Below are 14,725 nucleotides of genomic sequence, written 5' to 3'. Positions count from 1 at the left end.
ACTCCACCACGCCATGCCAGCCCTTCTTGCAGACCACCTAGCTGCCACTCGTCCCCTCTGGCTGGGCTGCGCAGGACTCATGTTCAGCTCCTTCATTCACCCAGGCTTCCTTGTGAATGACTAACACACAATATCACCAACTGTGAATGATACACCTGACACTCATTTATAGAGCATGCACACCTGTTACCTAATCACGTGCACTTAACCAAAGAACTAAAGTGCGATACCATTCACCACCACCGGGGCAACTTAGAATGAACAACACCACGTGTAATAATTCTAATGGCCACCGGGGGCAATCAACCCACTTTGGCACCAAGCCAAAGGGAAAAAAAAGTTCAGTTTGTGCATTTAAACTGTCAGATCCAGCCTGGATCATGACAGTACCCCCTCCTTAATGAGGGGCCTCTGGACCCTCAAGACCACTCATTAGGGAAACACCTACGGCGGGGACGCCCAGATCCTGAGTTCACCCACCACTACCTGACAGACACTTCAGGTTAATGACAAACGCACCGCTGGTATTGGCAATACATGTTCTGGAGGCACCACTCATCTCCACAGTGCCGACCTGGGGAACGAGTTTATGTATGTGTGTTTAGTATGCGCAGGTAACACTTTGCAACACACTTCCACTGATGTTTTTTTGTGGCCACCCATACATGCTCGTTCACACACAGGTCCGGACCTGAACGTTTATTGCACACATTCATTTGTCATATTTTGGTGAACTCATTCTGGACTCGACAACAGAGGCGTCCCCCTACTGTCACCACACTCACACCCCCGCTATTCACCAAGGGACACCACCCTCCAACCCTTTGACCATGAGGTCTGCGCCTCCCAGTGTTGGTTAATGGCGAGGGGTGAGATTTGTCCCTACTCCCCCGCAGCAAACCTGGAGGAGAAGGGGACAGGAATATGGAGGAAATATACACTCGCTGGTCGCCTTCCTCCAAATGACCAGGAGGGGGCGGCTTCTTCGGTGGTATAGAAGATTTGGCGTCAGCCCCGCGGCCTATCACCAGTCTGCTCACTACAGGTACGTACCCCTTCACCTCGGGGAACCCCAGACAGCACCATGGGGATCACCAACTCCACCCACCTGTCTGGTTACGTCCGCCTGCATGAACAAGTCCCGCTCCCCAGCAGCGACTCTAGGGGGCACTTTACCAGAGCCGCAGGAATATGGAGGAAAAATACACTTGCTGGTCGCCTCCACATGACCAGGAGAGGCGGCTTCTTCGGTGGTATTGAAGATTTGGCGTGAGCCCCGCGGACTATCACCAGTCTGCTCACTACAGGGACGTACCCCTTCACCTCGGGGAACCCCAGACAGCACCATGGGGATCACCAACTCCACCCACCTGTCTGGTTACGTCCACCTGTATGAACAAGTCCCGCTCCCCAGCAGCGACTAGGGGGCTTTTGCCAGACCCACAATTTGCCAAAGCCGCCATTTTGATTTTCTGGTTACCTGAGCAGAGGCCCCAGACCCTGATAACTGCTGCTGCAGCGGCTCTAAACACCTTGCCGCTCCCCACTCACCTCAGTGAGGCCTGGCAGCAATTACTCAGCGGTCTCCACATGGCCAAAGCTCACCAGTGAAAAAAAAAAGTATGGTTGGTGATAATGTCACGGTCACGTGTGTCTGGACGCAGCGAGTACCGCAAGGCGAACCCATGTGACGCACGTGACCCTGGATACACCGCCTCCAGTGGGGCGAATTTAAATAATAAACACGTGCAGCTGGATACACCGCCTCCAACTGGCGAATTTAGACATTACATGTATATACAAGTCTGGAAACCCCGCCTCCAGTAAGGCGAATTTAAACAATAAGGGAAACCTGGGAAACATTAACAATGGTGGGCCCTGCGATAGGGAAGTGGAGACCTCCTGAGCTCCCCTGAGCCAGTATCCCTGCACTCCTAATGTTCCCTATGCCGGTTCCGCACCGGGCGCGCAACAGGAACCTAAAAACCCTAGTTCGTCCTGACCTAAACCCTCACTAGGGAATTGGTCGGTACGGAAACTAATCCCACCACTGCCCTAAAACACACATGAGGAAAGATGACAAAACAGGGAAAACACCACTTAGCTTTGCTCTGTTGCATACGCTCCTAGCAACAGAGCCCACCACCTGTGTGCATCTTCTCCACCCGGATCCATCACCATAACTGGATCCTTCACCATAGTGCAGCCTTGGAGCAGAGTCCACCACCAATTGCAGAAGTCCAGTAACAGAGTCCCAAAGATGAGTTCAGCTCCTGCCCAAAAAGTCCAGCATGCTTGAGTCCAGCTCTCAGCAACCAAGTCCCGCATGCTGAGCGCAACTCTCTCCATAGTCGTCACTCCACCAAGCCATGCAAGCACTTCCTGCCAACACCATAAACTGACTCCACCACGCCATGCCAGCCCTTCTTGCAGACCACCTAGCTGCCACTCGTCCCCTCTGGCTGGGCTGTGCAGGACTCATGTTCAGCTCCTTCATTCACCCAGGCTTCCTTGTGAATGACTAACACAATATCACCAACTGTGAATGATACACCTGACACTCATTTATAGCGCATTCACACCTGTTACCTAATCACGTGCACTTAACCAAAGAACTAAAGTGCGATACCACTCACCACCACTGGGGCAATTTAGAATGAACGCCACCACGTGTAATAATTCTAATGGCCACCGGGGGCAATCAACCCACTTTGGCACCAAGCCAAAGGAAAAAAAGTTCAATTTGTGCATTTAAACTGTCAGATCCAGCCTGGATCATGACAACGGTGCATTATCATGCATGAAAATGATCTTGCTGCAGAAAGCACAGTTCTTCCTCTTGAAACATGGCAGGAAGTGCTGTTTTAGAAACTCCACATAGATTTACCCCTTCAGGGATCCTAAAGGGGCCGACAATCTCTCTCCCCATGATTCCAGCCCAAAACATTACTCCACCTCCTCGTTGGCGCCTTAGCCGTGTTTTCATGGGGTGTCTATCAACCAGCCATCCTCCACTCCATCCATCTGGACCATCGAGCGTTGCACGGCAATCATCAGGTGAACAAAACAGTTTGGAAGTCAGTCTTCGTGTATCGTTTGGCCCACTGGAGCCGTTTCTGCTTGTGTGCAGTGGATAGAGGTGGTCGACAGGATGGCTTATGCACAGCTGCAAACCTCTGAAGGACCCTGCATCTTGTTGTTCAGGGGACGTTGGAGGCACCAGCAGCTTCAAAAACTTGTCTGCTGCTATGACAAGGCATTTTTGCAGCCGCTCTTTTAACCTGACGCAATTGCCTGTTGGAAAGAGTCCTCAATTTTGCCTTATCAGCATGCACACGTGTGTGCTGGGAATCAGCTACATACTTCTTGATTGTGCGATGATCACGTTGAAGTGTCTTGGCAATGTTGATTGTAGTCATGCCTTGACCTAAATACTCCACAATTTGTTGCTTCTCAGCAGCCGACACATCCTTTTTCTTTCCCATTTTGGCAAAAAATGTAGGCTGCTTAATAATGTGGAACAGCCTTCTTAAGTAGTCTTGCCTTTATTTGGACACACCTGCCAAACTAATTTGCACAGGTATCTGCAATTGCTTTCAGTGATATAAAGATCCCTGACACACATCACCATCAATGAGTGTAAAGCCCCCGTTACACACTGCGATATCGCTAGCAATATCGCTGTAAAGTCACCGATTTTGTGACGTTATAGCGATATTGCTAACGATATCGCTGTGTCTGATACTTACCTCCGACCCCTCCCCCGCTGGTTATCGCTAATCGCGCGAGAAGCTCCTGGACCATTCCTCGTCGGTCACTTCCTGCGGCGCTTCCTGCTGTGACGATGAGCGACGCGTGGAGCCGGGCGGGAGGGCGCAGGATCGCCGCGTCTGACAGGTAAGTAGCGACCCCCGTCCCCAGCGATGTCGCTGGTGAGATCTGCCCATTTGGCAGCTCACTAGCGACCACCTAGCGATGCACCAGCGATCCTGACCGCGTCATATCGCTAGTCGGGATCGCTGGTGCATCGCTAGGTGTAACGGTACCCTAAATGACAAACAAAAAAATTCTAACCTTATCACTACTAAACTCTTTTTGCATAATAATTTGGCACACAGTTTAGGTGAGCCCATAACAAAATCGGCTTCTTTCTCCTCCTGGACTGATCTTTCACAAATAATGTGTAAAATCTGACACACATCAGACATTTTGCTGCAAGTTCTCTTTAAACGACAGTTTCACTTTAATGATGCTCTAAGGTTTACAATAAAATCATTTTTGGCATGACTCTGCAGGTGCTTGTCCCACCCCTAAAAAAAAAAAAAAAAATATGATATCCCATTCATGAGAAATTTAGGGTACAAGCCACAGTCAAATCAGTCTGGAAGCACACTAGGGTGTGTCAGTGCACTTGGACAGCTTCTAAGTGCAGTGATACTTCCTACTGGACTTCCAAATTGATATAGTTTCTACACTATAATTTTCATGACTGGAACATCCGATCTGTACGAAAAAAAAAAAAAATATCATATACACATCTGTTTTGCTCAGGGAGAAGCACCTATACCACTACTTCCACATGTAAAACCAATCCTTTACCTATGCATTATGCACTTACTGGTTGTAATGTCAACATCTGATATGTAAATCTGATACTACTAATGTTGCAGCAGGTGAAATATTGCATCTAGAACAGATCAGCTATAGGTTACAGGGCCTGTCTCCACAAAAGGTCCCAAAATGGTTCTTGATCGCCAACCCTTTAATTTCCTTCCATTTTGTTTAAGCTGAGACATCGTTATACATATACAAACTTGTGCAAAACTTTTAATTGCCTTGTTATAATCAGAACTGTCACACGTTCCATTAGAACTGACTTTAATTATCACCTTAGAAGGATCCTGCACTTAGCCTTTCAGTGCCTAGAGCTCTACTTCTATCCTCTTTAACAGAAACATGATGAAGCTGTAACCTCTATAAGTAAGAATTCACATTTAAAGGGAATCTGTCAGCATAAATTTACACCACAAACTATTTATATGCTTATATAGACAAAGACAAGTCCAGCAATACCTTTACGTGGCCAGTCCGTTCCTCCGTTACTAAGCAAGAGGCTGCGGAGCTGTGCAGGGATAGAGCTGGAGCGACGGAGGCTTTAGATCTATGATATTCCTTAAGCATAATTTGCATATCAATTTAAACTCTGATTTCTCAGTAATGGAGGATCGGACTGGCTATGTAAAGCTATTGCTGGACTTTGAATGAGATACATGTACATATTAACAGTTTGTGGGGTGAAATTCTGTTGACAGATCCCCTTTAAAGCAGATCCAGTGATCAAAATTAAGAAAGTCTTATAGCTACTTCAGCCTTCACTCCATGTGCTAGATGCACGCTACACGCTGGATTCATTCCTGCAGCCACTGCACTTCTTCATCCAAGTAAGTGGACTGCAATTTCTTGTTCGCACTGTAATTATCTCCAATGGGTTTTTTTATTAGAAATGGTCTGTAACCAGTACCGCATATTTAATCGATCCATTTAAATTCTCCGCAGCATTTCTGCAACTCCCCGCCGCGGGTAAAACGCATGCGGAATTCGCATGCATTTTCCCACAAAACACAAGCGTTTTTAGCTTGCAGAATTCTTGCGCTTTTCCAAGCGATTTGAAGTATCACTTGGAAAAGTGATTGACAGGTTGGTCACACTTGTCAAGCATAGCGCTTCACAAGTGTAACCAACTTTTTACTATTGACGCTGCCTATGCTGCATCAATAATAAAAGATATTTTTAACATTCTAAAAAAATATATGGATATACTCACCTCCTGGCGGCCCCCGGTCTCCTCAGCAGCGCTGACGGCATGTTCCGTTCCCAGGCGTGCTTTACGAGAATGACCTCTGATGACGTCGTGGTCACACGACCACTACATCATCAAAGGTCATTTTGCCGCAAAGCACGCCTGGGAAGCACCGCTGAGGACTCCGGGGGCTGACAGAGGGTGAGTATATCCCTATTTTTTACTTTAATTCTATTTTTTTACAGCATTATGGTACCCAGGGCCTGGAGGAAAGTCTCCTCTCCTCCAGACCCTGGGTACCATCCGCACATGAAGCGCTCACTTTACACATGGTGAGCATAGCCACATGCGTAAAGTGAGCGTTTCAATGCAATCCTATGGCGGCTACTAAAGGGGTAGATGACCGAGACAATTCTGACTGCTGTGGGTCTTACGTTAAGAGCCCTCACCGTCCCCTTCCCTTATAGTAGGTCATGAACATGTAATTGATAAGTGTCTGGCCAACAATCCTCTATACCTGCAAGTGCTGCCACTTTCTGCTGATGGGATACCTTATCCTTGGGATCAGTGAAAATCAAAGAGGCCGCATCCCCATCGGTGCCATGCCATCAAACTGTATAGCTGGACCCTTCCCTTACTTCAGAATGAAACAAACGCACATTTTCACTTTTTTTTAATCATTCAATTCATTGAATATTTTCCAAGGAGAAGTACCGTATTCACTAAAAGAGAAATGTCCACATAATTATATCCAATGAGATGAGCAGCACAGGACAATCTATGACCCGACAGGAGCTAAATATTTCCACATAATTAAGTGAAGATGGAAAACGAAATACAAAATATTTTAAAAAGGAAACCAGTCAGGAGTTTAGGGTCACACAACCACCTTAGTAGGGTAAAAATAGACAAACTGTGCCATGCCTCCATGGGCAAAAACGGAAAATCAATATTTAAGTTCAATATTTAAAGGAATGAAGCTGCAAGTACACTGGGGGCGGAGCTATCACAATTGTCCCTGCTTAGCTCCACCCCCATGGGCTTGATTGATGTCTATTCAGCGCTGCAGATAACAGCGACATAGAAGCCCGGAAGGTATGGGCGAGCTTGTCTGCTACTTCCCTACACATTGCAGTCTTGACTTTGCTAACCTAAAGCCCCCCAATCACATTAGACTAATGTGGGCCGCACCCGCCAATACAGACGTGTTCAGCCAATGCTCTAATGTGTATCGGGGCTCCAGCCGACTGATGATTGAGGGGTGGTCAATCGGGCATGTCCAATTTCGGACAGCTCTCCGCTTTGATCTGGAGAGGAGCTGCTGACAGATTTCTGTTGATGGCCTTCTTACAGAGAATACAGGAGCGAGCGAGCGCCCCCGTGTATGGGAGAGATGGCCGACAGACAAAGGATCGGCCGAAGCTTCGTTCTAGAGTGTATGGGGGCCAAAACGCTCCTGCCTGGTTCCCTTTAAGGTCTTGTTCTTATTAATACACACATTTCTTACTTTCACAATAAGCAGCATGCTTCATTGCCATCTCTTATATAAAACCAATTCGCCCTTCTCGGGGTCACAGTCCCACGTTTAGTATATTACATCAGTATTTGGTCGGCATTTCACATCAGTATCTGTAAGCCAAAACCAGGAGTGGGTGATAATACAGAAGTGGTGACTTGTTTCTATTATACTTTTCATCTGATTGTTCCATTCCTGGTTTTGGCTTCCACATACTGATGGAAAATACTGACCGTGTGAACATGGCCCAAGAAGTCGAGGCAAAGGGCATTTGCCGCATTATACAGCACAAACCACAGAACTATACGGACTTCAGTGTAATTCTATATTCTAGCTGTAATTTTAAGTGCAAAGTATAACTAAAGTATAACCAAGATCAATAGAACAGTCCGTACATTGTATAATTCCAGCATATTTGCTCACCATTTTATATCTAAGGAGAAGGATGCAATAGATATCGTCTCTGTAAAGGCCCAAACACATTAAAGTTGAGCGAACCCATCAATTTTGTCATGATTGCGCAAACATCTGATGTGTATGGGGGTATATCTCCAGGTAGATAAACCACCGCCAGGTTAGTCTGACAGGCTTAAATGGGTTGTCTCACCTTCTTACATTATAAATTTGCAAAATGCTTCTAAAATCAAGCAACTTTACTGCTTGTTGCCCAGATTACTAGCCACCTCGCCAGTGTATCAGAGGTGGCCTGTTTCCTAGGCAAAGAGAACAGCACTTGCAAGCTTCTTGCCGTAGAGGTTGTAATCTCTGCTCTGAATTTGTCTGAATCAGCTTCAGTTCCTCTGCCCTCCTCTGCTGTTTTAGAAGCAGAACTTCCTCCGTCTCTGTTTGCAGCACTGTACAGGGCAAAGTATGGACAAAGAGTGCAACCATGCCACTGGTCCAAAGTGCCGATCATCAGGAGCACAGCGTCCTCCCTTCACCTCAGCAAGCAGGAAGTCAGTAGGCAGTGGAGCGGTGCGCTGCTGAAGACTGAACACGAGACAAACTTTTCACTCTGCTCTCCCCATAGACGACAAGTGAGTCGAGCTGGACATTCGTGTGTATGATGGAGGGAGGATCTCGACTCTCCGATCTTGCAATGATTCTTGGAGTATCACACAGTTTTATGCTGGAAATGACACCTTTAAATGTCAGATGCATGAAATAAAAAGAAAAAAAAAAAAAATCCATAGAACCTCAGAACCCGACGTCCCTCAATATGAGGGGGAATGGAAACTTTACATACACAACATATACATTTACTTACATTAATTCATTTTCATGAAAACCAGAATACCAACATTTAGATGAACAGAAGAAGGAACAGTAAATGGCACCAAACCTTACAGGCAAGAACCACTGGAAAGTCACAATGTTACGCTGCTTTTTAAAGGGGCACATATTTCTGAACTTGCTCAGCACCAAGTTCTGCGACGTATATGGCCCCGGTTTTGACGCTGACATCTACGAGATGAGGCCGGACCCCGTCAGCCATCTGGATGGTGCTGACAACGTTGCAGTCTCCAATTGCCCCGACTGGAGGTGCAGACAAGAGCAGCAGTCTGCTTATATTTAGCTGGACCACCACCACATACTTCTTGTCAGATGTAAACCTACAGGACGGAAAAAATGACACATCTTACAATGTCGCTTATAGCAGGGTCCGAACAGAGAGCCACAGAACATGTCCCCGGACTATAAAGCGGGGTCCGAGCTGCCATTCATTTCTTCCATATCTCATTTTCCTTCTCTGAACTTCTTCAATTTTGAGCTCTATGAAACTAAAGGGGCACCCAGAGCATAATGTAACCAGAACTGGTATGTAAAGACCATATTTTACTTAGCGCAAATTTCATGACCTGTCTGTGCCATTTTGTGCAATGTCAGCCAATACCACAAGATGGGGAAAAAAAGAGTGACTTAAAAAAAAGCCACAAACTATTAGTCGGGCCCCACGTGTCTGGGTACTACTATATATGACACTTCTGTACAGTTCTGCAATTAAGGTTTTTTTTTTTTTTTTAAGAATGTTGCTCAAGAGCGGGAACCTGTTAATATCAGTAACATTTACTTACTCCTTAAATCTCTCATGGGTCCAGTGTTCCCCATTGGTCCTTCTGCACTCATTACTTACATCATTCATGTGACTGCTGCAGACAATCATTGTCCTCAGCGGTTATGAGCCGCACATGCAAGCATCAAACCAGCTGTGATAGGACTGTCATGTTCTTGCTGCAGGACTGACGGGGACCACCCGTGTGACAACACAAGATATTTACCGAATGAGAACTGGTTTTGTTTTCCTTTCCATCATTTAAGGTTTTAAAAAGATGTGTAAAAGCAGTAGACACCCCATCTGTAAATTTACAGCACATGGTCCTGGGCTTTATTATAAATTTATGGCATTCCTTCTGCAATCGAGCAGGAGCAAGTAGGGTGCCCGACTGTCAAACACAGGCAGGAACCCTGGGGAGAAGCAGGAACCCTGGGGAGAAGACAGAAGAGGTTTACCACCACTTTTGTCTTCTGTGTTGCCTGCAATATATCGCTCAGTGAGCACTATGTACTGAAGAGAAGTATCTGCAATGCCAATGCCTCTGTAACACCTGGCAATTATATGATCGCCAAGTGTCTGCCGGCACAGCAGAGCTGCCGGGTTACAGATCAGCTCTGCTGGTGACTTCTATCACTGTAGTGGACAGTTTTCCTCTATAACTTGGTCTCCTATGGATTTCCCAGTTACAGTAGAAAAATTGAATAATAAAAAATTAATAAAATTATTCTGTTCGATGGAGATCTTTTTGGGCATAATAAAATATGCATAAGTTTATATTAATATATTCACAACAAAATAAATATCTGTTTTGGATATTCAGTGTGAGACAAAAAAAATTATAAAAATCTAAACCAAAAAATGCTAAACAGAAAAATATTTTTTTTCTATATTCGCAACACATAAAAAACAGTTATATAGATAACATAGTAATTTATATACATCCCAAAACAGTGTTAAAATACAATTTATCCAGAGTATTAAAACAAGCCTCATACTGCCAAGTCAGTAAAATAAAAAAAATATGTCTGCTAAAATGAGGCAAAACAGGCAAAAACAAGCAAAAAGAAAATGGTCTTTCAATAAGGCTCTTTCAGGTCTGATAATTTTGGGATTAGTAGGAACAAAAAAAAATTAAAATTTGACTCCATCAATTAACTAAATACTTTTAACCCCCTAAATGCAGAGGTGCTGTCTTCTGTCTCTATCAATTTATGAGCTGTACACACTGAGGGGGTATCTAGTCTAAAGACTGAGATCACTTAAAGGGGTTGTGCCACTTCTGATTAAAAAAAAAAAAGTCATGCACAGTAGAGTAGTGTGTGTTGCAGGTGTGCAGGGCACGGCGATATTTTTGGGCCCCCTAAAAACACATTTAGACTGGCTGATAATCAGTGACAAACGCTTATAGGAATGTTCATTTACAATTATTGGCCTGTCTAACTGGCTAGCAAGCACCCAACGAATGAGCAAAAACGTTAGTCAGGTGAAATGATTTTTAACCCCTGGTGCCCGTGTATACTCAGCCATCATGTGCTAACAGCATTGTGCAGAGCTGAGCTCCGCCAGCTGCCATTAACCCCTTAAATGGCTCTGTCAATACCTGACAGTGACATTTAACGCACACGGTCCATAGAGAAGATTCACGGTTCGCCGATAACTTGAAAACACATCCACGGTATGTGGAAAACCTCTGTGGCTGTCACGATGGTGGTCTTATGAAGACCAGCCGGAGGTAAATGATCAGATGATTGCAGGTTCAAGCACACTAATGGACTGAAAAAAAGAGTAAAGTAGAAAAAGGTCTAAAATATATTTAAGAAAATATAAAAAATTTGATTAAACACTCCTCCCAATTAAAAAAAATATATTTAAAAATTGAAAAATACACATGTGGAATTGTTGCATCTATAACAGTTTGTTGTATCAAAATATAAGATTAACCTGATTGCTAAATGTCATAAAAAGAAAAAAAAAGACAGTTGTGGTTTTTCGGTTACTGGAACACTGCAAAAGAATGCAGTACCTGATGAAACATCGTATCTACGCCAAAGTTTTTATATACTTTTAATAAAAACATTCAATTTATTGTTTTGCCCCCTTGGGGGACTTGAACCAATAATTGTATCTCAACTTGTACTATATACTGCAAATCCAACTTTATTGCAGTATATAGCTGAAAACATGGGTCTCCGATTGGGATTCATAATTTGTCAGGGGAGTCAGGAGGCCCCCCCATATACATTAGCTTGTCGGATAATCCCAAAATTAGTGGACATTGCTGAACTTAGTCTGGTGTGTATGGAGGCATCAATCCTTTCTCTAATCCTAATCCTAACCCCAAATCCTAACCCAAGTTCTAATCACAGTCCTAATCCTTACTCTTAATCCTAGTTCTAATTCTATCCCTAAATCCTAACCTTTGTCCTAGTTCTAATCCTAACCTTAGTCCTAATTCAAACCCTAGTTCTAGTCATAACCCTAGCTAGGATTAGAAAAAGTAACGTTTATTATAATGTTAGTGATTTTTTTGAACTGGGGAAATCCCTAACAGCAAGTCTGTCTCCAGTCAGTTCCCAGCACACACCAGCTTTCAGTCAGTTCCCAGCACACACCAGCTTTCAGTCAGTTCCCAGCACACACCAGCTTTCAGTCAGTTCCCAGCACACGCCAGCTTTCAGTCAGTTCCCAGCACACACCAGCTTTCAGTCAGTTCCCAGCACATACCAGCTTTAAGTCAGTTCCCAGCACACACCAGCTTTCAGTCAGTTCCCAGCACACGCCAGCTTTCAGTCAGTTCCCAGCACAAGCCAGCTTTCAGTCAGTTCCCAGCACACGACAGCTTTCAGTCAGTTCTCAGCACACGCCAGCTTTCAGTCAGTTCTCAGCACACGCCAGCTTTCAGTCAGTTCGCAGCACACACCAGCTTTCAGTCAAAAGGGAGGATGTGGCACACCAAAATGAAGATAAAAAAAACTTTATTCGGCACTCAAGCCATAATTAAAAACCATGCAAAACCTGACACGTTTCCGGTGCAAAAAACACACCCTTAGTCATAGGATACACAGATAACACAATGGTCACATTAAATAGAGACAAGCAACAAATCACAGCCACTTAACAATTACTAGGATATGCATGAACATGTGAGAAACACAACACTTAAGGCCCCGTCTCACTAAGCAATCGCGGTAGCAAGATCGCTGCTGAGTCACAACTTTTGTGACGTAACAGCGATCTCACCAGCGAGATCGCTGTGTGTGACAGCGATCAGCGAGCGGCCCCCCTGCTGGTATCGCTGATCGCTGCAAGAAACCTCTGGACATTTCTTTGGTCACTGGTCTCCCGCTGGCCAGCACGCATCGCTGTGTGTGACAGCGGGAGACCAGCGATCAGGTGTAAAAAATAATAAAAAAAATAAAAAATATAGTTATTCTCACCTTCCGACGTCCCGTTCAGCCATCCCGCCTCTCTCCACGCTCCGGTCCCAGTGATCCTTTGCACGAATGACCGCGAGACTTTGTTATCCCGCGAGACCGTGACATCTCGCGGTCATTCATGCAAAGGATCACTGGGACCGGAGCGTGGAGAGAGGCAGGATGACTGAACGCGACGTCGGATGGTGAGAATAACAATATTTTTTATTTTGATTCTATTTTTTACAGGCTGGCCAGCGATGCCGGGCGCTCGGCATCGCTGTGCTGATCGCTGGTGAAGCTGTCTGTGTGACAGCTCACCAGCGATCACATAGCGACTTACTAGCGATCCTGACACCTTGATATCGGTGTCGGGATCGCTGGTAAGTCGCTTAGTGAGACGGGGCCTTTAGAGAAACGGCTTCAGTAGATGTAAAACAAATCGTTTCTTGAGTTCATTCCTCTTGGAAAACGTGTGTCCAATTTCAGGATCCAATATGCCTCTCTTGTAGTTATCTTCTATTTATTACCACCCTGTAGAGGATTGCGGAGCTTTTCAAAAGCATAAAAAGAAATATTAGTGAGCTCTCCGTGCTGCACACTGACAAAATGCTTTGATGCGCCAGAATAAGATGCATTTTTATTATGAATGTTGGTAATGTGCTCAGCAATACGTTTCTTGATTTTTCTTGTAGTACATTCAATGCATTGTATCTGACATGGCGCACAGAAGATGCAATATATCACATATTTTGTATCACAATTCAAAAAAGAAGTAATGGTAGAAGAAAAACCTGAAAAGGAATTAACAGATTTAGTTCTATCAATGGCGAAAGCGCAAATATTGCATCGATTATTAGCGCACTTAAAAAACCCTTTGCCGATATCCACATTTCAGAAGAAGACTGGCGTTTTAGGAGAATCGGTGACAACGCATTGCCCAAACTGTATCCTCTCCTAGTTAACCAACATGATGTTAATTCTGCCTTTATCAAAGTTTTGAATGAACCTCGGTTTGGATCTCCTGTTAATAAATTGTCTTCGACCAACAGGCATCCTCCGTTAGTTTTTTCAACTCCTTACAGCCCTCAATTTAATAGCATTAAAAAACATTGCTAAAAAATATTTACCTATTGTCAACCAGGACGAAAAATTGCGTAAAATTGTATCTGTAGGCTGTAATTTTGTTGCTAGGAGAGGATACGATTTGGGCAATGCGTTGTCACCGAGTCTCCTAAAACGCCAGTCTTCTTCTGAAATGTGGATATCGGCAAAGGGTTTTTTAAGTGCGCTAATAATCGATGCAATGTTTGCGCTTTTGCCATTGATAGAACTAAATCTGTTAATTTCTTTTCAGGTTTTTCTTCTACCATTACTTCTTTTTTGAATTGTGATACAAAATATGTGATATATTGCATCTGCTGTGTGCCATGTCAGATACAATACATTGAATGTACTACAAGAAAAATCAAGAACCGTATTGCTGAGCACATTACCAACATTCATAATAAAAATGCATCTTATTCTGGCGCATCAAAGCATTTTGTCAATGTGCAGCACGGAGAGCTCACTAATTTTTCTTTTTATGCTTTTGAAAAGCTCCGCAATCCTCTACAGGGTGGTAATAAACAGAAGATGTTGTTAACTACAAGAGAGGCATATTGGATCCTGAAATTGGACACACGTTTTCCGAGAGGAATGAACTCAAGAAACGATTTGTTTTACATCTACTGAAGCCGTTTCTCTAAGTGTTGTGTTTCTCACATGTTCATGCATAACCTAGTAATTGTTAAGTGGCTGTGATTGGTTGCTTGCCTCTATTTAATGTGACCATTGTGTTATCTGTGTATCCTGTGACTAAGGGTGTGTTTTTTGCACCAGAAACGCGTCAGGTTTTGCATGGTTTTTAATTATGGCTTGCGTGCCGAATAAAGTTTTTT

At 44.3% G+C, this 14,725-nt stretch overlaps 1 protein-coding gene across 2 annotated transcripts in view; it reads right to left on the bottom strand.

Moving 5' to 3' along the window:
- Positions 1-6,456: 6,456 nt before the first annotated feature.
- Positions 6,457-14,725, bottom strand: part of NHLRC3 (NHL repeat containing 3) — a 72,294-nt gene continuing 64,025 nt past the window's right edge. For both annotated transcript variants that reach the window (XM_073583264.1, XM_073583265.1), the window contains exon 8: positions 6,457-8,929. In XM_073583264.1, the coding sequence (XP_073439365.1) occupies positions 8,704-8,929 (226 nt within the window). In that variant the 3' untranslated portion in view covers positions 6,457-8,703. The remainder of the gene's footprint in view (positions 8,930-14,725) is intronic.

The sequence above is a fragment of the Dendrobates tinctorius genome, unplaced genomic scaffold (genome assembly GCF_039654945.1).
Source record: "Dendrobates tinctorius isolate UK_male_01 unplaced genomic scaffold, ASM3965494v1 ptg000075l, whole genome shotgun sequence".
NCBI lineage: Eukaryota > Metazoa > Chordata > Amphibia > Anura > Dendrobatidae > Dendrobates > Dendrobates tinctorius.
The sequence above is the reverse complement of the archived record's forward strand: the minus strand, read 5'-3'. Positions and strand labels throughout refer to the sequence as shown.